Raw genomic sequence first — 24,907 nt, forward strand, 5'->3', positions numbered from 1 at the left:
AAGAATTCTAGTTTAGATTGTTACTTATTCATATAGATATATATACTATAGTCCTCCATCTTGCTTCACCTCCATCTTGCTTCATGTCACATCATCTGACGCTGACCAATCCCATCCTAATAAATTATTCTTTAAAAATTCCCAAACAAATTTAATTTTATAAACAAAGATTGATCTGATCAAAGTTTTTTTTATATTGGAATATTGATAAATTAGGATAAAGGAAGGTGAAAAAATTATAAGCGCTGTAGGAAAGTAAAAGTTTGGAACCTTTTAGTTTTAGTAGCGGCATTTTGCTGATTTTTGGTATTTTTGTCATTTACTATCAAATTTTCTAATTTACTATTACATTTGCTCATTTATTGTATAATTTGGGTATTTTCTATTAAATTTGGTCCTTTGGCTAAGCGAAATGGTATTTTGCTAATTGACATTTTTGCTCATTTACTATTAAATTTTTTAATTTACTATTACGAATACTTATTTATTATATAATTTTGGTATTTGTATTCAATTTGCTCGTTTGACACTTTTTGGCACTTTTAGGCGAACTGACATTTTGATAATTTATTAGTAATTTGTCATTTACTATCAAATTTCTAATTTACTATTATACTTGCTCATTTATTATATAATTTGAGTATTTTCTATTAAATTTGGTCTTTCGGCAAAGCGAAATGACTTTTCGCTAATTTGCTAGTATTTTTGCTCATTTATAAATTATCTAATTTACTATTACATTTACTTATTTAGCTGACACTTTTAGGATAAATGATTAAGCGAAGGGCCGCACTATTACTGATCATGAATGACTAGAAAGAATTTATGAATATTTTTTTGTTCAATTTTTTTTAATTTTGAATACTATTGTTAGTTAAAATAGTAATAGGAACATTCTGTAAGGTATGATTATGTTTCTAGTTTTTCAAATTCATTAATATTGATGTACTACATGGTGTTTATGTTATCATAATTGATTCTTGGCCAAACAACGTATATAGAGATTATAAAATCTTTAAAAAATATTAAATATAAATAATTAATTTAAAAAAGAACTATAATATTTATACAGATATTAGAAATTTTTTATGTACTATAGGATATCAATTTCGTAACTCCTACCTTGTTACTCATTAATTTAGCATAATTACCCTTGATATCATCGTAGGTACTTTACAGGTCTGAAATTTTTAAACCCAGCACGATGAGAATTTTGTTTTGGCTCGGTTCGGATAGATTTTGCCATATCCGGTCCTATTTCATTTTTTAATTAAATTAGGTGGTTGTCTAGCTTGGTTCTAGCCCAATTCTCAATTTTTTTATTCCTAAACCGAAATATATGTTGCTGAACGCCAAAAATAACAAGTATTTATAATAGGATGGCTAAATTAAAAACGCTATACTTTATGGATTACCACTTCTATGAAATACCAAAATTCATCAAATATATATTTAAAAAATTTGCCAGGCCCGTTAATTTCTTTCCCTCTGTCCCAAATAAAAAAATTTAAGACGTTGCATCGGCCGAGCTTTTCAGACCTCTAAAGTACATTGATTAAGTATTTAATATCCACTAAATTGATTATTTTAGGAGTTATAACCTTTTAACGGAAAAAAACATTTTTTAATATATTAATGTTAGATCCGGTATAATTAATTATTTTTGATAAAGGGATATGAATTTTTTTTAGATAAATTAGCGTAATTTCGGATAAGATCAATGTCAAATATAATAATTCACCTAATTTAATTTTTTTAAAAAATGGATTTTATAATCTCTTGTATACATTGGTTTGCCAAAAATAAATTATAATGACAAATATAATCTACTTAATTTATTAAAGCTAATATACTATGCTAAAAATAATTTTAAAACATGTTTAATGTACAAATTCAAGCATATGTCATAAATAATTATATATATAGTTAATCTAGATAATTAATTGGAAAATTGATGAGAGAAAAAATTATTTAAAAAATGTTAAAAATTGGGGAAACAATGACTGAGGGGAAATTCAAATTTTTCTTGCGTTACACATCCCACACTATAAAAAAAAGTAAACGGTATATTGTTTTTAATTTAAAAAATAAATATTTTTCATAATTAATATATATATTATAATTTTAGAGTATATATTTTCTAAATGAATCCTTTTTTCCTTTCACAATTTTGACATTAATTAAAAACCCCCAAAAATTTAATATTATTTTTATTAGAATAATAATTATAAACACCAAAATTAGATATTATAAAAAAATTGATAAAATTTTTGAATTCTTAATATATCAAATATGTTAAAATAAATTAAAACAAAAGAACTTTAATGATGAGAGGGGATTTTAAAAATAAATATTCTAAAAATATAAACTTTTAAACCTCAAATGCATAACGTGATATTCAGCAAAAATTTCGTTTATAATCACAGTTTTCTAGCTGAATATTATAAGGATTATGATTCATTTGTAGAACACAGGGGCTTAACAATTGGACTTATATCCATGCTAGCAATATGTATTATGATCGGACCATTGGGAAATATCGCGGTAAATTAAAAAAAAATTTTATATTTGATTAATAAAATATTTAAAATAATTTATGAATTTATGAATTTATAATAGAATTAAAATATCTAATAAATTATATTTGAAGGAGGGGGTCAATGGATAAATGCTTTCAACGACCCCATCTCTTTATATGGTCTTTAGGGAGTATCCCACGCTGGCATAAGATCTTTGGAACGAGTCTCGACTTTCAAAAAATAGCGGAAAAGACATAAAACATTTTATAAAACGTTCAATTTAAAAAAAATTCAAAAATTTCTTTTTAAAAATAAATAAAAAAAACATAACCCACCCGAAAAAATGATTATAACATGAATTCATTAATTTGTTTTAAAATTTTTATCTACCTCACATTCTTTAAATGGAAGAAGAAATTAATGAAAATACTCTTATAGAAATTGAAGAAAAAAATAATAAATTACGACTATATCTAATATCTTTTACAAACTTTATAAAGGAATCAAATTATTTATTTCGATGTCAAATTTACATTTTAACATTAACGACTATAAATATACTGCAAAAAAATGTTATAAAATACAAATTATGTTAAAGGAGAGGGGGAATATGTAAATTTTTATTTTTTGTCTTAAAAAAGGAATTCTTTGGCCTCCAATGTGAGAATTCGTCGTTTATGCCAAAGTTTAAAAAATGGTTTAGGGACGAAATGTCCAATGGTTGAGATGACAATTGTAGTAAAAATTAAGCTATCCAATGTTTGGTATTCATTTATCCTTTTTCGGTTTGAGTAAATGGGTTGCTAATGATATATGTGGGGAAAGTGGTAACACAGGTATAATCCCAGATGACGGGTTTACCCATAGCCCGAGGAATAGGTGTGAGCTATCATTTGATGAAAATTTGATGAAAAGTAACGAGATTCTAAGATATTGAGGATTCAATCTTTTTTTAGGAATAGGTTGATAAGTTCATTAATTAATGAAAGGCTTTAATAACTATATCAAATACAAAATCGTCGACATAGGATTTAACAGGAACTTTATCCACAATAATCGAATACCATCTAACAATATTTTAAGATCGATCTTCATCATTTAATTGGATTATATTATTTTCTATGAACTAATAAAATATTTTAGGAGCTTTATAAAAATTAAAATTAAAAAAAAATATCGACAAAGATATCTCTATAATTATTCTGTATTTGTTTAAAAATGTTTAGCATTCATTTCGAATTTCAAATAAATATACCAAAAATTATTATTATTATTACCATAATAAATAAATTTAATTTATGGCATCCAAATTATTCCCTCGAGCTTAAGTCCACATTTTAAACAAGGGTCATAATTTATTTAAATACAATAAGACCCATTTATTTTTAAATTAATGGAATAACGTGATCGAATTCGATCTAATATAAATCACCCCCCTTCCTCCCCCCAAACAGAATCACATAGCTGGATTTATAAAAAACATGTTCCACGCTAGATTCTAACTCAAAACTATCGGATTTTGATGTATGCTTAGACGCTACTCGGAAGTATCAAAATTTTCTGCCCACCCTGCAATTTTACACTAGACATGTTTAGAAATAAATAACTCGGAATTTCTATAAATCTTTCAATGAAATTTTAGTCTTTGAAAATAACATGTCAAAAATGACCAATTTGGTAAAATAGGGTTTATTAGTTTTTTTCAGCAACAATTTTATGCCCATTGTTTTTTGGAAGGAAGTTATTAATCACATTTTAATCTGCTTATTAATACCTATTTTTAATTATTTAAAAAAAATTCCTAGATTTTTTTTTGTTTTAAATCATGGCAAAGAAACTTTCAATCTTTATAAATATTTTAACGAACACTCGACCAAAATGATTAAAAGAAAAGAAATTTCTATTCCAACTAAATGCAAAATAATTATTTTACACATAAGTGGTAAAAGTAATCCCCGAATTGCCAGAAAATTAACCCTAGCTCGACGAACAGTCGATTGTATACTTAAAAGATTACGCAACAATAATACAATATCGAATCCAAAGAGGCCTAGAAGACCCCGCAAAACGACTTTAAGCGATGATAGGTATATAGCAAGGATCAGTAAACAATCGACGCCTTGTCGCCTCAGAGATAGCTGCTGAGATTAATCTGATTTGGGAAAACCCGATAAGTGTCACAACTGTGAAAAGGCGCCTTAGGAGCTCTGAACTCTATGATAGGACAGCGGTCAAAAAGCCACTCTTGAGAAAAAAATTAAACTCAAGCGATTAGACTGGGCACGAAAACATTAATTTTGGACATCTGCCAACTGGTACCACGTCTTATGGAGTGATGAGTCAAAATTTAAAATATTCGGTTCTAAAAGAAGGCAATATATCCGCCGCTCAGCTGGAGAGCGAATGAGCGATCTCTGCATAATTCCTACAGTCAAATTTGGGGGAGGGTCTGTGTAGGGGTGCTTTGGCGGGAAACCGCCGACATTGTCAAAATTAAAGGAATTCTTAACAATGAGAGATACCGGCAAATCCTCGAGGACCATGTGATTTCATCAGGAAAGTGTTTGATCGGGAATTTTCAACAAGATAATGACTCAAAGCATACATCCAGGCTATGCAAAGATTATTTACAAAATCTACAACAACACGGTATTTTCGAGTTGATGACTTGGCCATCCCAGTCTCCCGATCACAATCCAATCGAACTTATTTGAAATCACCTTGATCGACAAGCGTGAAAAAGCTCACTTACCTCTCGTTCGCACCTTTGGGAAGTATTGCAGAGAGTGGAACAATATCAGTTCCGAATATTTCAAAAATCTCATGGAAAAATTACCAAAAATTTTTGCAGCAATTATTAAGAATAAAAGTGGTCATATTGACGAGACCAAAATTTGATCTTAATTAATTGTTATGTCTTTTATTTTTTGTAATTTTATGCAATCATATGTAAACTTATAAATAAATTCGATAAATCTCATATTGTGTGTTATTTGTCTTATTTTAAGAAATATGTTAAGAAAATACAGGGTGGGCAATCATTTATGGCCGGTAGTGTATATATAAAATTACAACGTTATCTATGTTTTAATAACATAGAAAATCAATAACGTTCAACGTTATACATCATTTCCCAAATATTAATCTTAAGAAATCAAAATGGCATTCCAATATATTATATCTCACAGAACTTGTTGGTCAAAATAAACACTTTTACAAAAAAAAATAAATTAAATTTTTTAAAAAATAAATACTGAGAGTGTCATTAATAGCATACACTTGTAAAAGTAAGGCATCTATTGAATCTATTGTTATATAGTACTTACCATAATATTAAAAATATGGAAATTATAGGCGATTTAAACCCCGATTATCCTTTCGCGGTGCATGTCATAGCGCTTCTTTATTTTTAGACTTTTTATATAAAAATATTAATCCTTAGTAAATAAATGAAAATACATTGTCAAACATGTTATATTAGCAGGTTCATCTTATCCTATCTAGCACGTGGTCACAGACCTGCCGAAAATTAGAGAAAGTGAATATTATATATATCACCCAACAGAACTTGCTGCCACTTAAAACTGTCATATAATTTACAAAAAATAAGTCAACCAGCTTCATATTGTCTGTGGCTTCAGTTGGATTTTTTTTTATTAAAAATAAATATGGCTAATATGCACTCTCCAAAACGTGAGATCTTCTCATTAAATAAATTTTAATATCAAAATATTAAATAATAAATATTTCAATATTTCTATTTTAAATTGATATTTAGTCTGAAATATTAGAAAAAATTAAAAAGTGACTCTTGAAGTGTTAAAACTTAAATTTACGTTTAAACTTTTTATGAACATATTTCTAGAAATGTTAGAACCATTGAAGCATTTTATTAATATAAATTATGGGTTAAATTTCAAATATCAAAGATTATTAGTTTTAAAATTGTTTAAGAAATTACCTCCCTTGAGACAACAATATCCCCTGCTCACAGGGTAAAAAAAGTTTTCTTAGATACAAGTGCTGAATTCTGATCTATTTATTAGATTTTACACCGTTTCAAACATTTTGGATAGTTTCGATTTCAAACTCTATTTATTATTTAAAGGCTGGACAAAATTTTAACAGTAATTAGTATAATTTAAGCTCTTACTAATTTGATAGAAATTATTTATTTTATATTTTATCATTTTTTATCTTAAATTTTTAGATCATTGGAGGCATATATACTAACAAAAATTTGTGGAAACCGCTGAATTTATTCATAATAAATTTATCCATAGCCGATCTAGTAATCGTTACCTTTATCAGTTCTACATCAATTACAGGTTTTAGAATTTCATTCTTAAATCATTTTGTACTGCCATCGTGTTAGAGCTTTCTATTGATTCCGAGAATATAAAGCAATATATTTTTTTAAAAATTTTAATTATAGAAAATAAAAATTAAAAATATTATAGTTGAATACCAAAGTTTTCTTTCATTAAGTATTTTAAAGTAAAGTCAAAGCGCTAGAATTCTCTAACAAATTTTTATTCTCAATTGAAAACTTATATACAAATAATAACAGTAAGATATCATAAAATTTAAACATTATTTAATGATAAAAAATGTTAATTAAAATATTATTCATAAATAAAGGTTTAATTTTCTTTGCGATCAAGTCAATTTTTCAATAAATTGCTCTGCACTGGGGATCAGATATCAGTATAGCTCGTATTTCTAAAAAAAATTATTATTATCAGTAATTAGGAATTTAAATTACGCCGGGAAATATGTTGAATGGAAATTTTCCCAGGAAAATTAGGGAAATAAGGAGAAATTATGGGCAATCAATGGAAATTAAAAAATAATCACAACAAAATACAGCTTAAACTTTTCAATTTTTCTTGAATAACTTTATTAAATTAGTGGATATGAGGAAAAATAAGAAAATTAAAAAATAATGACAAGAATACAAAGAAGCATCTTAAATAGAATCCACATCTTCACGGAACCAAATTGGAATAACATCATTTGATACTAAACTTTCTTGCTGATATCCTGAACATGATGCCCTATTAGTGTGATCCTTTAAATATAGATTATGTCTGATAAATATCAATCTCTCATTCTTTATTCGATTTCTAGTTTAAGAAAGAACTTTTCCAACCGATCAAACCCATTCTGATGAGAGACTTACTTGACAGAGGAGTTAATTAATACGTAACCTTTTTACCATATGAGAGGATTCGGTACCTCTCCATATGTCACTTCTTTGTAAAACTTTCTTTTGGACAATAATTTGCTAAATTACCCATCCACAATCGTATTAGTGAAATTCTTGGTCATTATATCTTTTTTCTAAGTTGTACTACAATATTAGCTTTAATCATGGTTTCTGGCAAACCATTATCATTTTTTCTTAAACAGGGACACATTACAATTCATGAAAATCTTTTATAAAGAAAACCGAGATAAAAAATTATTTCGCATTTTTATAATAAATAAAAATATTAAACAAAGGCAAAACAGAATAAATTTTAAATTTTTATGTAACCCAATTTCACCTACAAAATAAAAAAACATGACTTTAGGAGTTATGATTAATTATGTAATGTATTTCATTTTCGCTTACCGCATACCCAGGTTAAAATTAAAATGGCTAAGCACTGGGCTAAAGAGGTTAACATTTGAACACAACCTAAATTTTTTAATATACTAAATACTAGCAATTGATATCTATTAAATACTTTTAAACATAAAATAATCAATAGAATAAGGAAATATAAATAAATTATCAAAAATAACATATTCTAAAAAAAATTTAAAAAACAAAAAATAATGATTAATGTTTGTTTTAAATTTCCAAATTCTCTTTATCAGATATCAGGCAGAATATTTTAACAGTTTTGCATATAACAGTTTTACCCTGATATATATTATACAAATTGCTATTGCGAGACTTCTAATTAAGCTCCATAAGCTTCAAATAAATTTCAATTATAGCTAAGACTTTAAGAAACATGTATACAAATAAGCCTTAATATAATTTGCCAACAGGAAAAGAAATTAGAGGGGGATTTTTGTAATTTTTACATAAAACAATTTTTTGGCAAAATATACCAAATCATCAGGAAGATTTTCAAAAATTAACAAATTTATAAAATATATGATGAATTGAATTCCATGACAAATCAACATGAGTTACCTCTAAAGGTTGAAAAAATATGGCAAGCTTTTAAAGTATGCTAAATATTGTTAAAAAATTTTAAATGTCAAACGGAAATAGAAAACCGGAAATGGTCATAAAATTAAATCTATATTATTTATTTTTCTCAATGAATAGCTACAGAATTAACTAATAAATGTGCAAATTTTCAAGTTTAGCTGAGCACAGCTTTAGGAGATATGGCATTTTAATCATTAGTCGATTTAAAAATTTGTAATAAATATTTGATAAATCATTAATTGTGATATATTTAAGCTAAAATCTTTTAAATATTTTATATATTTAAATCAGAGACCTGCAGAGGTACCATTCGCATAGCCCGGCCTTAAAAAAATTTAGGAGCGGCCTGGATTTTTTTTAAATGTAAAATATTTATTTTTAATATAGATAATAATAATAATAGAATTTAAAATATTCTGACTGGCCCGGGTATTTCTATAAAAAAGGCCTGGCCCGGTCTTGGTTAAAAAAATTTTCTAGACTGGCCCGGGTATATTTAAAAAAATTAAAATAAGGCACGACCGTATCCGGGCCTAGGGCCGGGAGGCTATAATTTTCTACGACTGAATTATTGGCAAAGGATAACAAAGAAATTGGTCAAGAAAAAGGGTGTTATATCTTCAAATATTATAAAGTCTGAAAGTGTTTTTCGAGATTATTATATAGATGTTATTCGAAAATTTCATAATTCGGATTAAAAGAGTCGTATGATGCCTTGTAAAAACCGTTTTATATCAATAAAAGTTAAAAGAGAGAACCAACTGAAGAAAATACTGATTTTGATATCATAATGAATTATATTTTAATTTTAAAGAAATTCATTGATATAAAAGTGAGCTTTAATTCTTTTTTTTGTAAACTAAAATAAATGGTTTTCTTAAAATCAAATTTAAAAATTTTCAAAAATATTTTTTTTCTGATTGTATAGTAATCAATATGAATAAAATTTATCATCTAAGCCATCACGGACTTGAATTTGGAATCAAAGCGGAATGATCTTTTTTCGTAATAGCCCATGGCAAACATTACTAAAAGGTTAGCAGAAAGTGTTACCTTCAGTATCCATGTGAGAATTAAATATTATACACATTAGATTCATTTAATTATATATAAAAGATGATGAATATGAAAAAATATTTTTGTTTAGGTCAAACCTTTCCGGAATACAAAAGTTTTATGCTTTTATACCACTTAGGCAAAATTAAATTAGTTTCATATTGTGAAAATTATTGAATTTGCAATATATAAAAATTAAATTTTGTCTTCAATAAATTATAATCAAGAAGTGATTTGTATTTTTTAGTTATTTTTATGAGGAGAATTTAATTTATCAAATAAATTGACCAAAGCCCCCCCCCCCTTCCCATCCTCCCAAAAAAAATTCCCTGATCACAAATAACTATTCTTTTAATGATTAGAATGCCATATCTCCTAATGCTCGGCATAATTTGAAATCTTGAACATTTATTAATTAATCCAGTAGCTATTTATAAAAAATACCGATTTGATTTTATGACTATTTCCGGTTTCTATCTCCAGTTTTTAATATTTCAAATTTTTTAACAATATTTTACATTATATAACTTTAAAGGCCTACTTACTATTAGGCTATTAAAGAAATTTAAATGACTTTTAGCTCAATTATATCTAAGGATATTTTAAATTAAAGGGAGAAAACTTTGCCCAAAATGACTCGTTTTTTTTGACCTTTTGAGATCGATGTCTCAGCCGCTGTTTGAGGTTGGAGGCTAAAATTTTATTTTTTTCTCAGTTACAATAAATGCAAATAGTAAAAATTTTAGAAAAAGGGTCGGGTTGAAAATCGTTTATTTTTTGTTGATTTGTCATGGAATTTACCATATATAAAAATACAACTATCAAAATTTAGGGTTTTTATGCACAAGGGTTAAAAGAAAATTCGCGTTAACATTGTTTCCCATCGCTTTACCGAGATTTTCCCTATTGATTATAGGAAGGTTCGTCCAAAAGCCAAACCCGTGGGTAGGGAAATTTTTTTTGGACCGAACAAATTGTTCAAAATAGTTATACGGATCAAGTCGTAGATTTGGAAATAATCAGGGATTATTGTTACTAAATACTATATCGGTAAATAGTTATTTACTGAATTGATATTTAAAATTAGTTAAAATAAAATGAATCTAAAGTTTAATGCCTGATATTGGATAGTGAAGTTGGTATATATTAGATATGAAGGCATGATTTCGTCAAGAGGTTTGCTTTAAAAGTATAAAGCTAAATTTTTCAAATTTCCTAATTTGTTTTAAGATATATATTAATTATCTCATTTGCTTGATTTCTATACTAGCCTGCTGAAAATTCCGATAAAAAATTTTAACATCGAATTCCTATGATTTTTCTGGAAAATGTCTACTTCATAACAATTATAATATTCTATCGATTTAATTTGCTTACATTTGCCGAGAAAATATTCCCACTCTCGGAGTTTCAGGCTTAAGTAATTTATTTCATAATTTTAATGATCGTGGTAAAACGATTGGTATTTTGAATTTTTACCATAAAATTCTGAAATGAAAACATATTATAGATTTACATGTAGCTAAATCTCTCATATCCAAAATAAAAAAAATGTGTAGATCTCTATCTATAATCTCTCTTTATCTTTATTAGCACGTTGGTCATAGACCTGCCAATTTCGCTCTCTTGGCCCCATACGGTAAAATTGCTAAGCCTTAGGGTAAAGTGGCTAAAATAAAATTGAACATAACTTTATTGTTTTATTGAACCAATATTGCAATTTTTATTCATCACCTTTAGATATAAACTAATCATTCCAATACGGGAATGTAAATTTGTTTTATCAACAGCATATTTAGAGTGTGCTAATTACACATTTAAACTATTCTTCCCCTTTACGACCATAATTAAAATTTTACTCCAACACACTAACTATTTATTAATATTCCTTTTTGCTCAAAAACATCTTTTTTTATGGTCTAGGCTTTTATACAGACCGAATATTTTAATCTTTTTATTCATAACAATTTTACCCCAAGGTGATTATATTATACAAATTGTTATTAAGTGATATAAATTTCCTATAACTTTTATTTTATTTTATAGCTATAACATTTAGGAACATGTATACAAATTTTTTAATTATTGCTCTAAATATAATTTGCAGAGAAAATGAACTAGAGAGTGGTTTTTAAATTTGGGGTAAAAAGTAAGTTTTGGGCAAAATATGTCAAACCAGGAAAGTTTTTCAAAAGATAAACATAGGTAAGGAATTAGATTAGATATAAAAGTATACTTCTTTACACCAAATTTAAGGTCTTCATCCTCGAGGCTTAAATAGTTATTCGCGTTAACATTGTTACCCCATCAATCGCTTTACCTCAATTTCCTCTATTTAGTATTATTTAATGTTAATATGACAAAACAGTTTTTAATAGTTAAATTTTAAAAAGTTATGCAACTATAATGCTTTCTTTTACAATTTCAGAGATGTTATTTGACTAAACTAAAAATCATTATACAATTTTATTTATTTATTTATTAAAAGGTCTAACGATAGGCCATCAAGTCTTTCTCCAAAATCATTCATTATGCAATTTTGTTGCGAATGTTTGCCTTACCGTATGTGTTGTACAACTTTTAACCCACGCTGTTATTGCAATTACCAGGTTAATGGAAAAATTATATGCATAAATGAATAAAATTTTACATAATTTTATTAAAATAACATCATACCTAAATAAATGGAGTGTTACTTTATAATACTGTATTTTTGGAGATGATGTTAAAATTTGAACGAATTTAATGATAGAGCGGCACTTCTACACTTTTCTAAGCTAATGACAGCAAAATCATACTTCCTCTTATCCCTCTTCAATGAATGACACAATGAATGACACATATCGTCATATTCCCCCACCCGCCAGGGTAGAAGTGCCTGAACTTATAATATACATTAATTAAATAAAAAGCAACCATATATATAAAAATAGGAGTGTTTAATCATAGGGGTAGCCACAACTTTTCTAGGGGGAGATGGGAGTGGTGTACACTTAGGTGCATTCCCTTCCCCATTATCTTGGAGGTCTTTAGGTACCCTTATTGATAGTGACTCTTCTCTTTACTCAATGAGAATAAAAAAATTTAAACAACTTGGTTTTGCACATAGTAAAAAGTTTAGGGAAGTAGAATAATATTGAAACAATGATTTTTTTAAACAACGTGTTTTTCGATAGTGTTTAAAACATGTCTTGAATATTATGAACAAGTATTGATGATGACAAATTAATTTATTAAAATATAGTTAATCAAAATCATTCCAAAATAACAAATCTCTCAAGAATATATTTTCATCCCCATTATTTCCACTACCCTTACTACTTTTGGGAAATATGCCTTATCCTTTTTCAAGGAACTTGGCTCCCACATTCGTCAACTAACCGGTGAACCCCGCGAGGGCTTCTTCTTAAGGCAAAGGCTCTCCATCGCAATACACAAGGCTAATTATATTAGCTTCATAAGCAGTCTCTCCCCACAAGATTATCCTTCCTAACCTCAATATATTTTTTTTTATTTTTTTTTTAACACCGTCACAAACATATCCTCCAATACTATATTTATTTATTTTTTTAAAATGTTTTTTTTATATGTATATAAATATATATACAAATATTAATTATATTGTCTTATATTAAAAAAAAAAAGAATATTTAATAAGGTTAAACATATATTGTTGTTTTAATATTTAAGTGTTTTGTCATTTCTTTTCAAAATTATATCAATATCAATATTATCATAATTTATACATTTTTGAAAAGAAATATATAGTAAAACGTATAAAATCAAAATATATAATCAAAATTATATAACTTTCTCTTTTCTTTTTCTTGAATTATTACATTTTCGATTTAACTATTTATACTACTAAAATTTACATACCATCAATAATTATTTCATATAATTGTCATTTAATTTGCTTACAATTTAAACCTTTCAATTACCTTTAGAATTTAAACATTTCAATTATCCTTACAAATACAAATAATTGAATAGAACATCTTTGTAAATGAAATCGATAATGCATTTCTTTACTACATGAGGGGAAAAAGTGGTAATTTTTAGAATATTTAAAATTTAAAATTATGAATTTACCTATATGTAATATTAGACATATTTCAATATAAACTATGAATTAAATATCAATTTATTTCATTATATATTAAAATAATATTGTTTATTATCATTTAAAATCTAAAATTGTCATTCGTACATAAAATCGTGCAAAATAATACAATAATATAATCGCTTCAAACATTTAAGTGATCATTTTTAGCTCATTTGACTTTTTTTTATAAATGTTCATGCGAACATGTGGAAACCCTCAAATTTAAAAACAGAAACAAGCATTTAGTACAAATTCCTCTGAAAATAACTATAAAAATATAATTTACCATGTGCATTGTATTTTTGGGCATTTAATTAAAATAAATATTGTTGAGCTGAATGTTGTCGATATAAATGGTTAGGGTCCACGGGGATTCCGGCAAGCACCAAACATAAAATAAAATCCTTCTAAAATGAATCACATAGCATTTTGAACAATATATACAAGTATATAATTATACTTTTAATGGAGCTCCAGGTTTCTATTCCTCTTCCAAGGGGTTCAATTTTATCGGTTATAAGCTATAGTTATTTATTTTCAATATAAATAGTATATGTTTTATTTTTTGGATAAATAAAATAAAGGTATATCTCTATTCGTTATCCTGCGACCTTTATGAATAATGCAACATGGAGGGCTACTAGCATGGCTTGTATCCTCATATGGATCGTAGGATTTCTGCTTCAATTCCCACCAAATGTATGGGTTGGAATATGTTTAAATTTATAAAATTTGGAATAAAATAATTTTCTTTAAAACAATGTTCAGAATTCCCTAATTATATATTTTGAGAGAAATATTATTTGCAGCATCTAAGTAATATGTGCTAAAATGTTTATGGTTGGGCCTAATATAGAGAAGCTGTAGATATTTTCATGATATTATTATACAAAAAAATGAGTGGTTATTTAAAACCTAAGACTTAAAAATGATTACTTAAAACTTATAAAATATTTATTTATAAAATCCTTAAATAATCATATTTATATTTTATGGTAGCTCTACGTATATTTTTACAGGGTTCAAGGAAATTCTAAATAAAATATAAGGAGAACTTTTGATTATAAGTTCTTATGAGAATATTAAGAATAGTTGTAGCTTTGTCATAGTGTAGAGTTTAATTATAAAATAATTTTGATTATAGCTTAATAACCCTATAATTAAAAGGTGGGTTGGGGAAGGAACGTTTTAGACATCAAAGCCATGATCTGTATATGGGACAGGACATATTCCATAGGATACACCCTTTACTTTGCTATAGTCTATGTTTTCATCCCGATGAGCACTATATTTATTTGTTATGTCATGCTTTTCTTACACGTCCGAAAAATTCGACAAAACATGAACACCCAACCGAAAAATTATCCATTCAAAACTTACACATCGATGAGTAGGAGAAGATGGAAGCAAGAAATCAAACTAGCTAAAACACTATGTGCCCATTTTGCTACAGTGTTTATACTATGGGGACAATACGCTTTCATAGTGATATTCGATTACCGCAATAGGCTACCAACGTGGTTGCATGCCACCTCTATTCAAGTAGCCCATTCGATTGCTGTTGTCAATGTTTTCGTTTACATCTTTAATAGTTCTTTCCAAGCTGGTATATACTATAATGCAACTTTATTTTTTATCAGGATTAGAAATATGAATTCATTCTTAAAGAATATGTTACTAAGTTTTAGATTTTATAATATATCCAAAAATAAGATTGATAAAAATGAAGAAATTTAATTTAATATAGATATACAGTATTTTCTTTTATAATTTAACCATTATAAACATTTCAGTTTTAAGAAGTTTTCTTTAGGAAAGATATTAATGATTAAAATTAGTGTTTGCAAGGGTCCGGTCCGGTCCGACCAAAGCTCAATTAAAAAGATAAAAGTTTACTATGAATGTTTCCTAAGACATGATTATTTAATGCCTAACACTTTATAATATCTCATTCATCGTTTACTTTTTATATTCTTCCCATTTCAATTTATTCATCATGTAATTTAATTTAGTAGGTAGTATTTTATTTTTATTTTTAGAAATGTAAATGGAAATTGAAATCATAGAATATGATAATATTATTTAACCACCACCTTCTTCTAGGGGTGAAAGAATAACTATTGATTTAGAAAATAGTATTAGTTTAGTAGTGCAAATAAAAAAAAAATCGATTAAATTCAAATTTGTAAGATGTTGAAGAATTATGTAAATTTTTAAGAAAGGATAATTCTGGAAAACATGTAAAATATGTCTCCAAATATTATCCAATTCTTCAAGCAGAAGTAAATTATGCATATATATATGTGTATATATCAAATCGAGAGCTCAAAAATTTAAATATATATGTATAAAAACTTCATCAAATAAACCTACATATTGTTATGATTAGGGCTGGGATTTAAAAACCCATGATAAACGAAATATTTTATTGGTATTGGTTTAAATAATATTTTCTATTTTTTGTATTGGTATTGGTTTATATTGGTTTAAATTCAATTTATAAATTAAAAGAATAGAAATAGTAATATAAAAAATCCATATTTTGTAGTTTTAAATAATCATAAAGCATTACCATAAAAAAGAACCAACTTTAAAAATTTTTGCTGAATTAAAATTCTTTTTTAAGCCGGGAATTTTGTAAAATCAAAATTTTTTATATAATAAAAATGATTTGCTGATATAATTAAAATATTGGTAATTTAACGCATTTCATTTTTAATAAATTTAATGCAGAATAAAACTTTTATAGCTTAACAAAATAACATTTTTTAGACAAGACCGGACTGACTGGACTATACCGATGGTCCCACGATCTGGTCTCACTTGACTTAACGGTCCATAGGTCGGGTCTCATTTTTAAAAGAAGGACCGGACGGGGCGAGACAGGACCGTTGCAAACACTAATTAAAATTAAAATAAAGAAGTATGTTTGGTCATAAATGTTTATAGATAAAAAAACATTCGACCTTTGTCACAGTTTCCGTGTTATTCAAACTTACCTAATATTTGTATCTGTATAAAATATATAACCAGTGTATTGTGTTCAGCGCTTTATCCCCTCATAAGCCGATAGCTGAGATTCACTTAATGAAGTGAAGAGGGTAGCACATGATGCAAGCACCCACTTCCCCTCCTAACAAAGTGAAACTAAATTTTAAATATTTTAAACTCCCTTTAGCATAAATAAAATAAAAACATTATAATTATTACTATTATACAATATATCACCATCATACTATCATACAATATAACACCATCATAGATAATTTTGCAAATCCGAAATGATAAATGATGAAGAATAATTCATAGTAGGGCGTATGGCTAACGGCAGGTTGAGTAAAAAGGAAAACGTCTGTATAACATTTACCTTTAGAGAAATTTTTATATATTTGGAAAGATGTATTTCTATACATATATTATCCACCATATGTTCATCTTCAGCGCTTTTTCACCAACTTTTCAATTTGGTATTTTTTTGTTTTGATACAAACCTATTCATTTGAATTTTATATAGGATAAATACCTCTATGTCTAAGCTATCAAATGATCCTCACTACCCTTGTGGATATACGGCAAGGGGTAAAATGACAAATGTGTGAAGCAAGAATTTTTTTAGGTCAACAACTCTACAAAATCTTCTAAATGGGCTTTCTGTCTGTAGAATCGACTCCTTACGCTTGATATTTTGGACAAATATATTTGTAATGATAGTTTTAGGGATGAGACCCTTTTGGATAATGTTATTCCTAGTGAATCCAAATATGCTGATGCAAATCTTTTAAGAATCTATGGAGTCAACTCACTATCATATCAAAATATGGTACTTTTATCACATGGGGCAAGATCTTTATTGAAATATAATAGGAGAAGGAAGATAAGTAGGGTTTTTCTAAGCCAATTTTGAATAGTTTCAATTAGATATCATATCATCTTCAAAAGGTTGGAGTTTAGCCCGCATGTCCTTGCTCGATCTTACTGTTAGGGAGTATGGATGAGCAAATTGAAACTTATTATTGGGTGGAGGGGTGCATTTAAAATGTTTTATGTGCGAAATGAGCAAAAAGCACTTATATTTATTAAAAACTATTTTTTTTATTATTGCTCTTTATTGGTTTAGTTAAAAATACGTTGGCAAACCAACTAATAAATAATTATTAATCACTGGGCGAGCGGTTTGAATAAAAATTTGATAAATGAGTGGGTGAATGAATTTAGATAAAAACTATGGTCGGGTGGGTGAGATTAAAAATCTTTTTAAACTATTTAGGGCACGCGTTCGGATAAAATTCCCCTATTGAAAACCTTTAGTTTATATTTATATTCCTGAATGAGCATATCCTAGTTGTGCCAAGAATTTTATATGTATCTTTATTGTGAAGAGTAATTTCTAAATATTAATAATTTGCTATAATCAATTTTTTTACAATAAAAATGAAATAATTTGTTGATTTCTGGGTTAAATCTTATTTGCCATCTTACCCCGATGGCTTTTTATCTTCCCTTGCTAGGGTCATCGGTAAATAGTGAGTCCTTATGATGTTCATCATATCTTCCATTACCTATAATAAGTTAATTATTATTTCTTCATTTAATCCAAACTTTTTATTTATGATATAAATGGCTACTTAGAAACAAGCCCTAGATTATCTTCTCCTAATATCATATTAAAAGTGTAAAATGATTGTAGATGCTTCAATAATAAAAAATAAGTTTTCAAGAGCTATAAATTTAAAAGAAATAACCATATCTTAGGGTATACCCTTCTTTCTTCCTCATACATATCTCTAATTTTATAATCGTTTTTACTTTATTTATTAATCTATTGAAATATATTTATAGCACTTATAGTTATTCATTATATATCAAACAGTAAGATAGTTTACCCTTTTTTTAAATGCATTTTCCAAAATGTTGCAAAAAATAGAGCTTACTGGCAAAATTAATAAATCTGATGAGTTTCCTTAATTATGCTTTGATTCTTACCAAAATTAACATTGGCATTATCTGCATAATGAAATAATATTTATTATCAAGAGTTCACATTAGTAATATTTACAATTACAATATGTTTTAAAGTTTAACAACCAGAGTTAAATTAATTTTACTTTGATAAGATAGCGCAAAATGAAATAGAAAAAATTTGATAAAATATGAAGTATTTTTTTTTTATAACACTTATTGAAAACATATTGATTTTTGATAATTTTTTTTAATTTTAGAAATTTAACCCTTAGGCGAGATATTTAGTCAGGGTTTTTTTAAAATTATTTGACATAATATATAGCAGGACGAAGGAAGCTTCCTCGAGATCGAGACATATGGCAGGTCTAACTATTCCTAAACTTAGCCCTCAGCTCTGTTTTACCTTTTTTACTACTATAACTTCATACCTTTACTTAATATCTTCTAGATTTTTTGAATGTTGTTTAAGGTATTTAATATTAGCCGATATTTTTGATCAAACATCCGCTTATTGACATTATTTTTGGATATTATCTCGCCATCGCATTATCAATATTCCATTAATAAAAGAAATAAAAATAATTTAACAAAAAGGAATATAAATGACTTTTTGATTTCCAATTTAAAAAAATAATATAAACTTATAAGTATAAAAATTTCAATATTTTTTTTTATTTAAAATAATAAAGGGTTGGGGAAAAATGGGAGGGGGGGGGGGTGGAGGGATAGAATTAATAAAAATCGAAAAAATTATTTTAAAATTAGGAGGGATAACGTGGTGCTCATAAATGGGGTACTGAAGGGTAACCCAAAATAGTCATATGATTCTAATAAAGTTATTGCATCATAACCCCCCCCCCCCCAGTTTTGGTGCACAGATAAAAAAAAATTGATATATAATTATTTTGATTTCTCAAATAATGGAAATTTACTTTTCTATAGTACTTATATTTTATATACTTAAACTTCATCCAAAAAAACATAAGGCATGATAGCTTTTTTCACTCGAAAACCCATCAACCTCATATTATCTGGAACGGGATCAACAGATGTTTTACCAATAGACATATCAAAATCTGAATTTGGTACAGAAGAAGAATGTTTAACCAAACTGTAAAACCAGGTAAAGTCTTTCTTTCTAACAATATTTATCGTTTTTTTTTTGAAATTCTATGTGATCATAAAATCTGTAAGCATTAACATCGATGAATAAATCACAAATGATAACTAACTAACTTATCTACTTAATATATTTATATATCTTAATTTCACAAATGATAACTAACTAACTTATCTACTTAATATATTTATATATCTTAATTTTTTTTTTAAATAATTCAAATTTTTAAAATATTTGAATTTTTCGAGTGAAACAAAAACAGGGCACGTTGGGCATTGTTTTATGGTACATAGGAATACTCATGGGGCTCCATCTATAAAATATGTAACAATTATATTTATATATATAATCCCTTCTATGACGATGGGGGGGGATGCTGTGTGGCCCCTACATCCCATAAACTAAGGAAGCAGAATACTACCTAAAATACCACTAACAAAGGAAATAGTTGACTCACCCTCAATTATAAATTTCAAAAAATAATGTGTAAAATAATTTTTATTACCTAAGTCTTTAATATATAAAAACTGTAAAAATATCAAGGATCCATTATATTTAGTATAAATAAAATTTATTAAATATGATGGATCATAAATTTGTATTCTTAAATAGCAAACACCACCATATAACCAATATTAATTAAGAAATGTTTAAAAATATTATAAACTTTAAAAAAATATTTAATATTGGAAATGAATAAATGTAAAAAAAAAATTTTTTTAATAATAATTTAGACAAATTAGGGAGAAAAGGCGAAAAAAGTTATAATTTCGCCAATATTTAATAGTCTAAATAAATTTTGTTCCATTGATAAATGGTTAAATTATTAAGAAATGGATATTTCATATAACTATGAAGTTTTGTTTTTATTAGTTTTATTTTGCTTCACCCTCTTGCCAGTGCATGAGGTTATAGAAATAGTTAATATATATTTATGTAATTATAAATTAGGGAAAGTAAAAAATTTAAAATAAACTATAAAGTTAATAAAAGAATAGTTTTTTCAGTCTGAATTATTGACAAGTTTCAAAATCATTATCATTAGAAGTATATATTGATATAAATATTATAATAAAATAAATATGTACATCAGACCCTGATAAGTCTTTTAATTCTTTAACTCCCAGTCATCTATATACATCTTCCCTTTTCGCCATCATATAAATATTTCGAAAGTTAGAAATTTCGTTGAAAAATTGATTCGAATCCAAGTAGTCATATTTACAGATATCTTCGTGTCATCTCTAATAAATGTCTTTTCAATAATTACCTTTGGTGTAAAAAACGAGGTTTGATTTAAAAATTACATTGATTCATCATTAAATCTTTCATTAAACTTTATTACTATCAAATAAATCAAATATCATATATAATAATGAAAGTTTGTATACCCTTCCTTTTTGGATTATTTGAAGTCTAGATCTTTCAAAATTAGAAGGTAAATTTTTCTCCTTCATGAAATATTGAGCCTTAGAAAAAACATTCAAAAAATTAGTGTAATTATCTAATAATATTAGAAAATTATAAAAGTTGTTAACTTAAATTGAACTTCACAACTGAATTATACATTATATTTCCAATTGAATTTGATTCATTGCAAACCCAATATCCTTTGATGTGGTTTACATTTACCCAAGCCAAGCTTGTCATCAATAATATTTTATCAAAACACAAAGTGATAAAATAAAATAAAATTTTTATATTCTAAAAACTATAGCACTAGCCATGGTAGAAATGGTAGAATCTTCAGAAACCTTTAAATCAAAGCTGCTCTCATGGCATCATAAAGTAGAAAAAAAATTAAATTTATATGATGATAATCAGCTTCTATAAATCTATAACATAAACATTTTGACTCTTAATATTACCGAGTGGTGGTATTTTTTGTGAATCCGGTTCGATTTTAAACGGGTTCGGCAAAAGATCTGTTCAAGGTGGGTTCAGAAAAATCAATCGAATTTTTGAAAAAATTTTAACCAAAAATTTCAAAATATTTTTTAAAATGGATTCTATTTTACCAGTGAAACCCAGAGGCGGACTTGACAATAAAAATAGATTTTCATTTTATTCATGAAGCTCCGAGCAAATGTCGATTTTTAATGTTGATCAGAAAAAAAATGAAAATGGGACTATTTAGTATCGACTATAGCCAAAGAAAAAAAAATGAAAAAAAGGGAATAAAATATGAAAAATAACAATGCAACTAAATACCAGAGTTGTTAAACGCTATTTTTAAAAGTAGCGCGCTACCGCTATAGCTATTTGTCAAAAAAAGTAGCGCCCTACCGCTTTCGCTATTTGTCAAAAAATGTAGCGCGCTATTAGCTATTTTTTTTCAAAAGTAGCTTTAGCTACTTTTAAGCTACTTTTTATAAAAAAAATTTTAGAAACAAATGAAACAAATTTTTTTTATTTTTTTTTTGCTTATAATTTAAATGTATAATAAATAATATATAAAAATCAACATTTATAAATATAAAAATATAGTTAATTTAGATTATAAAAAAATAAGCAATATAAATAAATATTTATTTTAATTTGTTGCATTTTAATAATAATATCATTTCAATATTATCATTCCCAAGTCCAGAGCGACGATCAGAAAGTATAAACTTTGCTTTACTAAATAATCTCTCGACACTAGCACTTGAGGGCAAGGAAGCTCTAAAAATATTTAATCAGATCAATTTATAAATATAAATAAGTTTTTACCTTCTGTTATGTGTGCCGGTGTACATACATAAGATATATCTGATAACTCTACTATTAGAGCATCTTTCATCACTTTGAAGTTGTCGGCTATTTTATTCATAAGTGTCTGGCGACATAAAACTGTTGTGCCAGGGGATAAAGTTTTAATCATCATAGTAAATGATGGATTATCAACCAAGGACAATGGCTGAACTGTGTCAATAATTAAATCAACAATTACTTTATCAGCCAATTTTTGTGAAATATTGGCATGTTTATTATCAGTTAATTTGGTTTGGATAGTATTTGTCTTTTTGAATGAAGATTCTCTTATACCAAAATTTTTTTATATGTTTTTCTATTTCCTTATAGCAATTGGCGTGAACAGCCTAATAAAATAAATAATATTATAATGTAAAAATAACAATTTACCTATAGGTGTTTCTTCAGGTTATAGCTACTCGATTGATTTGATGATATATTTTTTTTTACATTTTAAGCACAGTAATTTGAATCCAGATTTTGTTTTAATATTTATTTAAAAAATTTTTCAAATCTAGGGAATGGGAAATCGTTATTAGAGCTATTAAGTACATTTTCTTCCATTGAATCTTCCATTTCTGAATCACTTTCAAGGATTTGGATATCCATGGGCGATGCCATTTTAGATTATTAACACAGATTGAAAATATAAATTAAAAATTGAAAATATATTTAAATTTCAAAATTAAATAATAAATTATAAAAATTATAATTAATTATGATATTATATTTAAATTTCAAAATTAAATAATAAATTATAAAAATTATAATTAATTATGATATTATATTTAAATTTTCATGTTTATACTTACATTCATTATATTTTTTAAAAGTAGCGAAGTAGCGCGCTAAAAAATTAAATAATTTTAAAAAAAGTAGCGGCTATAGCTACCAAAAAAGAAGCGCGCTAAGCGCGCTAGATGCGAATGTATAAATAAGATTTTATAAAATATAAAAAGAAATGGAAAATAATATTAATTATATTTTATTTGAGATTTAAATAATGGAACTAAACGTATATCATTGTTATTGAGATATTTATAAAATTCCTGGCATGACATATTATAATTTTATTTAACCATTAGCTCAGCTTCTAATGTTGTTAGAGCAATCCGATTTCTCTCCTTTCTCAAGACAGTCTGCTGGGGTTTTTTCATTTTTATTTCAAAAAAATGCGTTTCCGGTTTGAAAGTTAAATTTACATTTTTATAAGAGTAGTTTATAATTTTAAAAAAAAATTCAATTAGCTTTGAAATAATAAATAAAAAGAATCGACAGATTCTCAACAATATCCATGTAATAAAACAAATGTTTGAGATAATAAACATTTTTATAGAGTTGGAGAGCATTTAGAGAAGGCTATTATTAAAAAACGTATAAAATGAATAGTTTGCAAATATGTAGAACACAAAAGATTAGCTGATATTGATGAATAAAAGAAAAGAATGGATGCTCTATCCCCTTTATATAATTCATATGGTTAAAGTAAATGGTGAAGGCTCAAAGAAATAGGTGAAAAAAGATGCTGAGCACGTGAGCGCTTACTCCCGCTCGTAGGCGTACAGGATTTTGCTAAGAGGGGAGAGGGGCTATTGGGTAGATTTTCCCCATAAATTTTATTAGGGATCTTTAGGTCCACTTATTGTTGGACCTTGGCTATAGATTTTTATAAAAATAATTTTGGGTTTTCTCTTTTTTTATAAAAATGCTTTTATATTTTAAATTTTTAATTATAGTTTTTAAAATTTTTAACTTTGACTAATTTTTCTTTCAAATTCTTCTTTATATTGATGAATACATTGTTTGGGGAGAGGGGGTTGGGTAGGGGTGTAGGAAGATTTTTATTAGCTTAAGATGATATTTTCAAGAACAGTCAAATTTCCGAAGAGAGGATTTCCTTTTGATACCATCCCCTTCCCCAGCTAGGCCTATGTCCCGACTTCTATAAGTGGAATAGAGTATATAATTAATAACAAATTGTTTGATAGGGAAATCTCACCAGTCAGTGGTTAAATCTTTGATTGGGAATATTTGAAATTTTTGATAACTCTCTTTATATCTTCAAACTAAAAGTTTATGAAACAAATATAAAGTAATTCCTAGTGCTGTAAACATTTCTATTAGAATCGAACGTGTTCGCATTCAACGTTCATTAACAAAAATAGAACGCGTTCACGTTCACGTCACTTTCAAAAAAAAGG

At 26.7% G+C, this 24,907-nt stretch overlaps 1 protein-coding gene across 7 annotated transcripts; it reads left to right on the top strand.

Annotated features, from left to right (window-relative positions):
* Positions 1-1,917: 1,917 nt before the first annotated feature.
* On the top strand, positions 1,918-23,343 carry LOC135922598 (melanopsin-B-like). 7 transcript variants are annotated; one of them, XR_010570971.1, is made up of 9 exons: positions 1,918-2,064; positions 2,427-2,544; positions 6,730-6,847; positions 12,275-12,395; positions 14,476-14,590; positions 15,059-15,497; positions 19,840-19,976; positions 20,222-20,297; positions 23,225-23,280. XR_010570971.1 is itself a non-coding variant. In XM_065457002.1 (8 exons), the coding sequence occupies exons 1-7, from the start codon at positions 1,979-1,981 to the stop codon at positions 19,968-19,970; spliced, it is 1,128 nt and encodes a 375-aa protein (XP_065313074.1). In that variant the 5' UTR covers positions 1,918-1,978; the 3' UTR covers positions 19,971-19,976; positions 23,225-23,343. The 7 variants fall into 7 exon arrangements, 4 of the variants coding, with proteins under 4 accessions (XP_065313074.1, XP_065313073.1, XP_065313076.1 ...); XR_010570970.1 differs by lacking the exon at positions 23,225-23,280 and adding an exon at positions 21,691-21,713; XR_010570972.1 differs by lacking the exons at positions 20,222-20,297; positions 23,225-23,280 and adding an exon at positions 16,925-17,032.
* The last annotated feature ends 1,564 nt before the right edge of the window (positions 23,344-24,907 follow it).

Source organism: Gordionus sp. m RMFG-2023, chromosome 1 (genome assembly GCF_954871325.1).
Source record: "Gordionus sp. m RMFG-2023 chromosome 1, tfGorSpeb1-WG-v2, whole genome shotgun sequence".
In the NCBI taxonomy this organism is placed as follows: domain Eukaryota; kingdom Metazoa; phylum Nematomorpha; class Gordioida; order Chordodea; family Parachordodidae; genus Gordionus; species Gordionus sp. m RMFG-2023.